Source organism: Arachis stenosperma, chromosome 4 (genome assembly GCF_014773155.1).
Source record: "Arachis stenosperma cultivar V10309 chromosome 4, arast.V10309.gnm1.PFL2, whole genome shotgun sequence".
Lineage (NCBI taxonomy): Eukaryota > Viridiplantae > Streptophyta > Magnoliopsida > Fabales > Fabaceae > Arachis > Arachis stenosperma.
The window spans coordinates 51,969,613-51,982,437 of NC_080380.1; the positions used below are offsets into that span (position 1 = coordinate 51,969,613).

Sequence of the window (12,825 nt, forward strand, 5' to 3'; positions counted from 1 at the left end):
TTTAATCTGTTACTTTATTAATGATATGAATAAATAAACCGTAATTACATTTAAGAAAGATTAAATATAGAACAAAAAAAAAAAACACTCTTAACAGAATCCGGTCCGGTTAAACCGGTAGAAACCGGTCCCGGAACAATTTAATATTTCCTCAAAATGATGCAGCTGAGGTTCGATCCCACATCCCTGCACCATAATAAAAGGGAGCTGCTGCCACCAGGCTAGGAAATCTGTTACTAACATTTTTGCAAATTAAATTATATGTTAATATTGTTTAGCAAATGAGTTATTATTTTTGTTGTAGTTATAAGTTCACCCATGTTTATCATAACCTGACTTATTAACTTCAAAATACAAGTACTCAACACATAAACACAACATTAACTTCAAAATACAAGTATCCAACATAGATACAGAACATTAACTACAAAATACAAGTATTCAACATAGATACTAACTTTAACTTCAAAATACAAGTATTCAACATAGATACACAACATTAATAACAAAATATAAGTATTCAACATAGATACACAATATTAAATTCAAAATACAAGTACTCAACATAGATACATAGCTACTTTCTTGTTGCCCACTTTATGTTCTCGAGGATGTTCTTGCATTTCTTCTTGGCCTTCTTGAACATGGACGGGGTGTATCGATTAGCGCTCCGACGTGGCGGGTCCACCCTGAGATTGTAATGTTTACCTGTCTCACCTGTACATAATTTAATGAAAGAGACTATCCAATATGATGCAAACACGGGATAAAAAGGCAAAAAAAGAAAGAAAGCAACAAGTGCAAAACATAATCATAAAGTCGGACCTGCATCATCCGCATCATCAGGAGCATTGTTGCGGGATTCTTCATCCTCATCCATCTCGTCATCCTCGCTCTCCTCTTGATCCTCATCCATCTCCTCATCATCCGGTTCTTCCACGAGATACTGATCGGTTTCATGCTCACCTATCCCGGCATTTTCTTCAATCTGACCCATTGATACACGCCGTAGGTTCCTGCTAGTAAAGATCCCCCGACCGCCTTCACTTCTACTGGAATCTCCAGTTTCCAAACCTCCAGAAGTAACTGAGGCAGTGTGGCATGGAATCCTCGCGTCCAAAGAATACCTCCCGGGCATAAACTCATGTTGATGGCCAAATTGTGACTGCCCTGCATCCGCAGCCATGAAGCCAAGCAACTGGCTAAAAGAAGCACCCTCTCCAGCATCCCATTGTGGAGTACTCCAATATTGTTGATCTATTGGGTATGACGGGGTATATTGTGTCTGAACATGATATGGTACCGAGGCCTGAATTTGTTCTTGGGAAGCTGGAGGTGGAGGTGGATGTGGATGTGAATGTGAAACCGGTTCTTCATTGGCTACATGAATAACTGGGCGACCCTCATCTTCCATTACTGGGCTACCCTCATCATTTATAACTGGGTTACCCTCATCATCCATTACTTGTTCACCTTCATCGTTCTCTTGAACCACAACATTTGACAATCTCAAATGCTTGCCATACCGTGCACGATACCAGTCCATGTAAACATCCAATGGATGCTGTGAAGGTTCCACATACTCACGCAGAATGTAATTATACCTGTTTGTCCAGCGCATAATCCAACATGAATGGGACGGGGCTGTGGCCCAGTCAACATTCTTAGGACCAGCAAGTGTTTCTCCATGTGCCCTTCCCAGATTTGTTTCCTCAGATGGAACTCCCTGAACCAAACCAAATTGTCTTCTAACTCTATCCGTTGCATGCCACTCAATAGATTCAAATGAAATCAACGGAACCGTAGCGCTCCAGACTACTGCGTGCAGGAAGATGTCTTCTGGGATTATGCCCGGTTCAATGCGATCCACACCATAAGCAACCCACACGAACTGAACATAGCATAAGACATACGTGACTACAATTAAAATAACAATCAACCTTAATTGAAGACAAATATTTTCTATTAAAAACACACCTGCCCTTCCTGAACCTCATCTAACGCCTCCCTAAAGTGGGCGAGACTAAGATATCTATACCGAATGTCACCACGCTCCCAGTTACGCCACCTGAAATTATTTATGTTACTAGCACATCTTAAATAGAATTATGAACATAACAAGTAAGTTGACAATGTTACCTGTTTGCAAGCGGAAAACTGCGTGGTTCCCTAGTAGGGGGCGCAAGATACGGTAGGCGGATCCAAAACCAACCTAGCAGCAGTGTTAACGGACCATCGATTTCTTTACAATCAAAACGAGAGGCCCGGCATAATGACCGGTATAGGTGCGCCAAACATGCCGATCCCCAACTAAAATTACTGATACTATGAAAATCCCGAAGCAAAGGCAGAAACTTCCAGTGCACAGATGCCCCTGACTTGTCTCCAAGTAATATAGTACCCAATAACAACATAATGTGGCACTTGACGTACCTCTGCATACTGTTTTCGTCAGTCAGTTGTATACGTTCTTTTAGATTCCTAAGCCATGTCATTTTTATGCCGCTCCCTCTGCAGTCGGCCTTTCTCGGTGCGACCCCAAACTGATGGAAACACTCACCCTCCAATGCTTCAAAGCTGCTCAAGGTCATCCCCGTAACCGGAAGGCCGTTCGTCGGGAGGCCCAAAATAACAGCTACATCCTCAAGGGTCACTGTGCACTCACCAATCGGAAGGTGGAAGGTGTGTGTTTCCGGCCGCCACCTCTCAACTAAAGCATTTATCAATGCTTTCTGTCCTTGGACTACTCCAATCTGAGAGGCATGATAAAACCCAGTTACCCGTAAATGATCCTCTACACTTGGATGGTACCGATCGGGAGGCAGTGGGTGGTCACATGTCATCATCCGTGAACTCTGAAAAAACATAACATGTTCCTAGTCAAATCATGAATGATTACTAATTTACAACTTAAATTAATCTTACTACTTCATCGAGTAATCATAATTTCTAGCCCAAATACTAAAAAATAACTAACAAATTTTCAGACTACAGCATGTAAACATAACTTCAAAAGGTTATCATAATTCCAATAATTATAATTTCCTAAAATTAATCATAATAATTTACTAACTAACTATAACTGCTCAACTATTTACTAACAACATATGAACAACATTGTCTAACTAACAACATACAAAATTAAGGTTACTTTAGTATTCTTAGTTAAATTATAATTGAATTCTTATAATTTATCTTTCTTCCCAAATGAACTATGTATTAAGTAAATTGGCCTTGCAATTAATATTAACAAATTTCGTTATTAATGATGCAGTTCCGAATTATAAATTCTTAAATTAATAACAAAAGTAAATTAAGTAATTCTAAATTCCAAATTCTAAATCTATTACAACATCAGAATTATAATTTCCAACCTTGATCACAAAAGTTAATTACTAAAGTACAATATCTACTCGTATTACAAAAATATTTCTAACATATTCTCCAACAAAAAATTTTAATAAATCCTAAATATATAATCTCCAACAATAATATCTTACATTTCCTCCAACTAACTAACAGCATCTATACATAATAACAAACAATTTACATTCATAATTTATAACTTTAATCATCAAAATTTATTCATTAATCAAAATTACCGTCTAACAAAATTTTTTTTAACATAATTTCCAATTAACTAACAATATCTAAACATAATAACAAAAAATTAAAAAAATTGCTAACATTATAATTTTAAAATTAATAATCAGATTTTATATTAATTAATTAAAATTTCTAATACTGCTCTCAAAAAATTCTTACAAAATCTTTAACAATCAACATTTATATATCTATCTACCTAACTGCAACATTTAACCATAAAATACAAAAAAAATTTCTACAAAATTTAATTAAAATACAGAAATTTGCAAATAATTAAAAAATTTAACTTACATAATCAGGATTAGACAAATAATTAACAATGTGAAGTTCCGGACGATCAACATCTCTAGCCTTGTGTCTCTTAGCCATTTCCACAGATTCAATTGCATGCAGAATTTTTGAAGAAGAAGGGAGGAGGAAGATGAACTCACAGAACAAGAAATGGGTTTTCACTTTGAAAGGGATAGTTCGGAGTGAGGGAGTGGGGGAAAGGGAAGGGGAGTAAGCTGGCTGCTGGGGCACCGTTCTGGGGAGGAGCTCCTCTCCGACACGTGGAATGCTCAAGGAATCGGACCGTCCGTTTGCTCCTATCGCTGCGTCCGATTCTTGTAGCGGAATCGCTGGGTCCGACTGCCTTGTAGGGAACGAATCGCTGGGTCCGATTCGTGTTGGGGGGGAAACGCTGGGTCCGTTTCCTGCTTTTCACCCCTTCCTGACACCACACTTGGGTGAAGCACCCTCTCACCCCATATACCCACAAAACACCCAACCCTCCCCAATATGAAAATTAAAAAGCGACAAATCCATATTCCTCTCTTTATAGTTGCACGTCCAGCCACCTCATATTCACAATGCTGCTTATGCTACCACACAATCTCCTTCCATCATTGGTCGTAGCAACGGCTCCACTGCAAATGCTGCAACGCCTCACGCATTTGGACATAGAGAAAAATTATGGATTACGCCACCGTGTCGCACCACAAATTAAATTAGTGAGTGAGACCTGCCGCCACATACCATAGCCGTACGACCTCCTCCCGCCACTGGTTGCCCTGCCTCCTCCATCACAAACGTTGTAGCGTCACACGCATTTGGACACAGAAGAAGGTCGCGGATTACACCACAGCGACACGACATAAACCCAGCGAATGGGACAACTACTCGTCTGCCACCAACCACGTCGTGCTCTGCCCGGTGGACGACGAAAAGGACATCATGCTCCGCCACATCCTTGCAATAGTTTTTTAGTCGCGTCCTCTCCCTTCATCTCCTCGCGCCCTCTTCTTCTTCTTCTTCTTTGTTTTTGATAATTCTTTTTACTAGTTTTGGATGTTTCTTTTTTCTAAATTTCGGATGTTTCTTTTTCTTTATGTTTTTTATGTTTCTTTTTTTTGGTTTTTAGATAATTTTTTAATAGTTTTTTAGATGTTTCTTTTCTTGATCTTCGGATGTTTTTTTAATAAGTTTGGATGCCTCATTTTATTAGGTATTGAATTTTTTAAAATGATTTTTAAATATCTCATTTTTCTTAGGTTTTGGATTTTTTGTTATATTTCAAATGTTTCTTTTTTAGGTCTTGGATATTCTTTTTATAACAACGATCTTCGTCCTCTTGTAGGTTTTTTATTTTTTAAAATGATTTTAGATATCTCTTTTTTGTTAGGTTTTGGATGTTTCTTTCTTTTTACGTTTTGGATGTTTCTTTTTATTAAGCTTTAGATATTCTTTTTACAATGATTTTGGGATGTTTGTTTTTACTTAGTTTTAGAATTTTTTTTAGATTTTGAATGTTTCTTTTTATTTGGTTTGAAATATTTCTCATGATAATTTAAATTCAATTTTTCTCTAAAAAGAATTAAAAAAAAAGCTGATAATTGACCGTATTTGACTACATCCCTTATTGGTTATCTAACAACGTTGTTAAATTAAATATAGTATAAGAAAACTTTTGAGTTTGATAATAATAATAATAATAATAATAATAATAATAATAATAATAATAATAATAATAATAATAATATATTACGTTGTGAGATTTAAATTGTATTAGATCATTTTTAATAAGTAAATTTAAATTTGATCTAATTTAATAGTACAATTTGTTAAATATAGAATCCAATCAAACTCAAATCAATTTAATTTTTGATCTATTTTTTTTTGAATTATAACATAAGTAATTTTATTTGCATGAAAAAGTCTCAAGCACCAACAACTTTGATTTATATTGTCCAACACTTTGAGTCAATAGTCCAATATTATTAGCTTAGTATTATATTTGTAGTAAATATTTTTAAATATTATTAATTAATTTTTGATAAAAATAATAAATTATACTGACATGTAATATTGCTCACAAATTAGATTATATATGAACACCCCAAATTTTTTCTTGGTGCCCAATCACCATCATTTTTAATAAGTAAATTTAAAATTTGATGTAATTGAATAGTACAATTTGTTAAATATATAATCCAATCAAATTCAAATCAATTTAATTTTGATCTATTTTTTGTTAGAATTATAACATAAGTAATTTTATTTGCATGAAAAAGTCTCAAGCACCAACAACTTTGATTTATATTGTCCAACACTTTGAGTCAATAGTCCAATATTATTAGCTTAGTATTATATTTGTAGTAAATATTTTTATATATTATTAATTAATTTTTGATAAAAATAATAAATTATACTGACATGTAATATTGCTCACAAATTAGTTTATATACGAACACCCCAATTTTTTTCTTGGTGCCCAAATACCCCTGTTTTTGACCATATTGTTTCACACCTTCAACCAAATTGTGCAAGCTTTTATATAATTATAGTCTTTGTAAGAGATGAACTAACATCTTCAAGTGTTGTTGTATTATTTCTAGGTTTTGTTTTTCTGTTTTTCTTTTTTAACTGAAGTTTTGACAAGAAATTGGTTTAATTATAAGAACTATATTGAGAGACTAAATTAGAGAGGATTTTTTTAAATAAATAAAAAAATATTTTATTTATTAAAATATATACTTTATAGTATTTTTATGAAAATTCATTTTTTCTCTTACTTCGTTTATAGTGTAAACGAATAAAAATGCTGTTTACACTGTAAACGAGATAAGACATGAAACGAAATAGTTGTATCATGTTTGTACACGTGGTGTAAAATGGCCTTATTTTATTTACATTGTAAACAAGACACGTGTATTCTTATTTCGTTTACACTGTAAACGAGATAAGAGAGGAAACGACCTATATATAGAATTCGTTTATAGCGTCCTTTGGATAGATATTTCATCAATTTCTTCAACTTTTCTCCAACTTCTACTCTTTTCTAATCGTATTATCGAATTACTTAGAGCTTATGGCGCGCGTAAATGTACATGATGCAAACATCAATTGACTAAACATGACATGGCACATCGCTGGGGCAGCCGACTTTGAGATTAGTGTTGTTATTTTTATGTTTATGTTAGAATATATATGTATAGACATACTTAGGGTACTTTTAGAGAACTAGTATACAATATATGTTAGGTAGATGAATGTATTGTTAGCAAGGGTTAACTGATAGGGTATGATTTTAAATAAATAATGGAAGATTGAGGTAAGAAATAATAACTCGAGGTGTTATGTATTTGAAATTAAAGGCCTTGGCTAGGAGGAAATTAATTGGAGTTTCTATCCTCATTGAATTTCTCAAGTTTAATAGCAAGAATTGTTGCTTCCAATTAATTATCCTCTTGAAGTTGCAAAGAAAGGTCGATTGGGTATGCCAACTCTGACTCACAAGTCCTAGCCCCTTCCTAAGGAAGGTCTAGAGTTAGTGAAAATAGAGTAAGGCAACAATTTCAAAGTTCAAATTAACACTTAAGTTTTTCAACTCAAGGAGTTCTAATTAATTAACTCCAAAGCCAAGTTGGGACTCTACTCCATTGACATGAATGTCATTTTCACAAACATGTAGAGGGAGTAGAAAGGAGACATGGTAATTAAAACTAAATTAATGAAACTAAAATTTGTATTGAGAAATGAATTGAAGAAAATTAAACTAATCAATAGGATTAAATATAAAAATGGTTCTTTGCATTAATAAATTCAAATTTAAGAAAATTCGAACATGAATTGGAACAAATAATGGAAAGTAAAAGAGCAAGATAATAGAAAAGCAAACTAAATGGTGACAACTTCAAGCGGAGGTAGTAGCAGCTCTCTCTAAATCCAATCCAAAAGCGAAAACTATGAAAAATGCTAGAACCCTAGAAGAGGTAGTGTTTTTTTCTCTAGAATTCCAAACTAAAACTAAAACTAAGTGAGAATGAAAGTGTGTGTAAGTCTCAGCTACATCCCTGCCTCTAATCTGAACTTTTGGGCTTGAAACTGGGTGAAAAAGGGCCCAGAAATCACCCCTAGCGGATTCTGATGTCTGTAGCACGTGACGGCCTATTACGCGTATGCGTCGTCAACGCGTACACATCGATGCGCATTCTCCTAATTACGCATACGCATGCTACACGCGTACGCGTCGATGCACTTTCTCCTGACCATGCGTGTGCGTGCTATACGCGTGCGCGTCAATACTCGCCCATGAAATCCTTGCTTCCTTGTATTCCTTCCTCTTTTGCATGCTTCTTTTCCATCCTCTAAGCCATTCCTGCTTTATATTCCCTGAAAATACTTAACACACATATCACGGCATCGAATGAAAATAAGAGAGGATTAAAAATAACGAATTTAAGGCCAAATAAGCATATTTTCAATCATAGCATCAATTTAGGAAGGAAAATGTAAAACCATGCATTTTATATGAATAAATGTATAAAAGATTGATAAAATCCACTCTATTTAGCACAAGATAAACCATAAAATAGTGGTTTATCAATCTCCCCACACTTAAACACTAGCATGTTCTCATGCTAAGCTCAAGGAAACCAAAAGAGTCACAATATATGTTAGCATCCTTAAAAAGTGTGGGCCACCAGAATCCACAGTCTAAAATTTTTCCTATAGTTCTTTGAGATCCAAAATGTTCACCACTTTCAGAAGAGTGACAGGCCTCTAAATTTGACTGGAATTCTGATTGTGGTACACACCTTCTAATTATTTGGTTAGCACCACATCTTCATAAAATATGGGTCATCCCATATATAATATTTGGACTCGCTTTTCACCTTGTCCCTTTTATGCTTAGTAAAATTAGGAGGGAAGGTACGACTAACCAAATAATTAGCTACAGGTGCATACCAAGGAACCACCTCAGACACTGCTTGCAAGCTATCAAGTGGAAAAGCATCATTGATAGGGGTGAAGTCATTTTTAATATGTTCCAGGCGACTCAAGTGGTCCGCCACTAAATTTTGGGAACCACTCCTATCTTTGATTTCTAAATCAAATTCTTGCAACAGCAGTATCCAACGAATTAAACTTGGTTTAAACTCTTTCTTAGCTAACAGATATTTTAAGGCTGCATGGTCTGAATATACTACCACCTTAGTACCAAGTAAATAAGCCCGGAATTTATCCAAGGCAAAAACAATAGCTAAAAGCTCTTTTTCGGTAGTAGTATAATTAGACTGAGCACCGTCTAAAGTCTTAGAGGCATAAGCAATAATATAAGGGTCCTTACCTTCGCGCTGAGCCAGCGCCGCTCCTACCGTATAGTTTGATGCGTCGCACATGATCTCGAACGGCCTACTCCAGTCTGACCCTCTCACAATAGGAGCTTGGGTCAAGGCAACCTTTAGCTTATCAAATGCCTCCATGCAATCTTCACTCAACTCGAACTCTACATCCTTCTGTAGCAGATGGGATAAAGGAAGTGCTACCTTACTGAAGACTTTGATAAACCGCCGGTAGAAACCTGCATGACGAAGAAACGAACGGACTTCCCTCACAGAGGAGTGGTAAGGTAAACCAGAAATAATATCTACCTTTGCTGGATCAACAGATATACCATTATTAGAATCAACATGTCCTAGAACAATACCTTGTTTGACCATAAAATGACATTTTTCAAAATTAAGTACAAGGTTTGAACTAGTACACCGTTCTAATACCCTAGCTAAACTATCCAAGCAAAGGTCAAATGAATTACCATAGACACTAAAGTCATCCATAAAAACTTCCATACAATTCTCATGAAAGTCTGAGAAAATACTCATCATGCATCTTTGGAACGTAGCCGGTGCATTACATAAGCCAAAAGGCATCCTCTTATATGCATACATTCTAAAAGGACATGTAAAAGTAGTTTTCTCCTGATCTTTAGGAGCTATATCAATTTAAAAATATCCTGTGTAACCATATAGAAAACAATAGTGCGATTTATCCGACAGGCGATCAAGCATTTGATTGATAAAAGGCAGCGGGTAGTGATCCTTGCAAGTGGCCTAGTTCAGACGCCTGTTGTTCAATGCACACCCTCCAAGAATTCTGCACTCTAGTAGGCATGAGTTCTCCATACTCATTCTTTACTGTGGTAACGCCACACTTCTTCGGGACTATCTGTACTAGGATAACCTGTACTGGGCTAACCCATTCACTATCCGAGATTGGATAAATGATGTCAGCTTCTAGCAGTCTGGTTACTTCCTTCTTTACCACTTCTAAAATGGGGGGTTCAGCCGCCTTTGAGGTTGAAGGATAGGCCTTGCTCCCTCCTCTAGAAATATCCGGTGCTCGTAAACCTGAGGGCTGATACCTACTATGTCCGCCAAACTCCACCCAATTGCTTTTTTGTGTCTTCTCAGCACACTAAGCAACTGCTCCTCTTGTTGGGAAGTGATTTCCTTCACAATAATAACTGGGAGCTTCTGATTGTCTTCAAGGTAAGTGTACTTGAGGTGAGGTGGAAGGAGCTTAAATTCCATTTTCAACTCACGGCTTGGTACTTGATCATCTAGAGCCATTGAAGGTAGCAGGGTGTCCTCAGCATGCTCAGAGGGCTTTCCCACACTTGCACCTTGCTCCATGTGCATCTCATACATTGCTTCTTGGTGAACTTTCACCACAATCTCTTCAATAATGTCGCACTGAAAGATGGAATGGTCTTCCGGTGGGTGCTTCATAGCTTCATCCAGGTTGAAGCTCACTGCTCTGCCATCTATCTCAAAAGAATACGTTCCTGAAAAGGTATCCAACCTGAACTTCAAAGTCTTCAGAAATGGCCTTCCAAGCAAGATGGACGACGGTCTCCCGGAGTTACTAGTGGGCATCTCAATAATGTAGAAGTTGATAGGAAATGTCAGCTCTTTGATGCTCACCAAGACGGCTTTTGCAATGCCAACCACTGAAATTATGCTCTTATTTGCCAAAACAAAACGTGCTGCCGACCTTTTCAAGGGTGGGAGCCTCAAGGCATCATATACAGATAATGGCATAATACTAACACATGAACCCAAATCACACATAGAGTCAATAAATTATACACCCCCTATAATGCAAGTAACCATGCATGGACCGGGATTCCCATATTTTTCCGGTAAAGCACCCATTAAAGCAGAAATAGAGCTACCTAAAGGAATAGTTTCTAAGTCATTTATTTTATCTTTATGCATGCACAAATCTTTTAGAAACTTAGCATATTTAGGTACTTTTTGAATAGCATCAAAAAGGGAAATAGTTACCTCAATCTTTTTGAAGATCTCTGCCATTTTGGGATCAAGCTCCACTTGCTTCTTTGTCCTCCTAGCAAGGTGTGGAAAAGGGATGGGGATGGTGCCTTTCACAGCACTATCTTCATTTGGTGCTCTATTCCTTGGTTGAGCAGCTTCTTCTTCAACCGCATCTTGTACCTCCTTCTCTTTTTCTACGTCTTCTACCTCAACAATATTTTCAACTTGGACATCTTCTCTTGAGCTCAGCTCCTCTGGACTTCTCTCTTGCAATGTAGTTCTGGACCTCAAAGTGATGGTATTGATTCCACCTTTGGGGTTGGGTAAAGGTTGAGAGAGAAATGCACTAGAGCTTGAAGGTTGTCTGTTAGGGAGAGATGGTGGTTTCGTTCGGGATATAAGAGCTTATAGGGTAGAGGTAAGATCAGTAAAGCTAGAGATAAGTAAATTCTGAAGCTCTTTTTGTCCTTGCAAGATAGAACGGAGTGTTTCGTCTTGGTTAGAGGAATAGGGAGGATAGGTGAATTGAGGGGCTTATGGTTGGTTGAATGGAGGTTCTTGGTATTGCCTTTGGTGAGGTGCTCGGTATAGAGGGTTCTGTTGGTTCCGGTTCTGTTGATAGTTGTTGTTATTCCTCCTTTGATTTTGACCGGTGTTTCTGCTTCCTTGGTTGTAGTTGTCCCTCCATCCTTGGTTGGAATTGTCTCTCCCTCCTTGGTTGGAGTTGTCTTGCCAACCCCGATTGTAGTTCCTATCTTGAGTTGGACGGTCATAGAAATTATGGGTAGCCGCCAAGGTGTTGTCTTCTTGTTGGAGTTGAGGACATTCGTCAGTGTAGTGAGAATAGCAAGCGCATATTCCACACACTCGCTAAGGGACTAACTGTTGACAATGTTACTATGGAGGAGGCGGGGGTTGTTGTTGATTAAGCTGGAGCTGCTTCAGTATATTGGTCATCTCTCCCAGAGTCTTTATGAGTGTGGATGTCTCACTGCTAGAGAAAACTTCCGCAATAGCCTTGGGATGGTTGTTCCTCTGCCTTGCATTCCAGGTGGACTCAGCTAGGTTGGTGATCAACTACCACGCTTCTGTCGCCTTCTTGTACTTAGTTAGAGAGCCATTACTCGCAGCATCTAAGAGGGTCTTGTCTCTAGGCTTCATGCCTTGGCTAAAGTAGCTAATTAACACCAACTGGTCAATCTTGTGATGGGGACATGAGTCGAGGAGATTCCTGAAGCATTCCCAATACTCGTAAAGAGTCTTTAATTTGCCTTGGATAATACAGGAAATTTCTTTCCTCAGTCTATCTGTAACCTCTACTGGAAAGAACTTGTCCAGGAATTCCCTTTTAAGTAGATCCCAGTTTGTAACAACTACTTCAGGTTGAGCGTAGAACCACTCCCTTGCCTTTTCCTCAAGATAAATCGAGAAGGCATATAACCATATGGTAACCTCATATGCACCATGCCGCCTAGTAGTTGAGCAAGCTGTCTGAAAATCTCTGAGGTGCTTGATAGGCTCTTCGGCAGGTAAGCCATAAAACTTGGGCAGTAGATTGATCAGAGCGGTCTTCAATTCAAAATCCGCAGCTAGATTCGGGTGACGTGCTTGATATGGTTGT

The 12,825-nt window shown here is 37.3% G+C and overlaps 1 protein-coding gene across 1 annotated transcript; it reads right to left on the minus strand.

Annotated features, from left to right (window-relative positions):
* Positions 1-577: 577 nt before the first annotated feature.
* Positions 578-3,975, minus strand: LOC130974984 (serine/threonine-protein phosphatase 7 long form homolog). Its single transcript, XM_057899818.1, has 7 exons — positions 3,898-3,975; positions 3,803-3,806; positions 3,521-3,525; positions 2,140-2,855; positions 1,978-2,068; positions 826-1,891; positions 578-717 (listed from the first exon to the last, which is right to left on the minus strand). Exons 1-7 carry the CDS (start codon positions 3,973-3,975, stop codon positions 578-580), a joined length of 2,100 nt encoding a protein of 699 aa, XP_057755801.1.
* Positions 3,976-12,825: the final 8,850 nt, after the last annotated feature.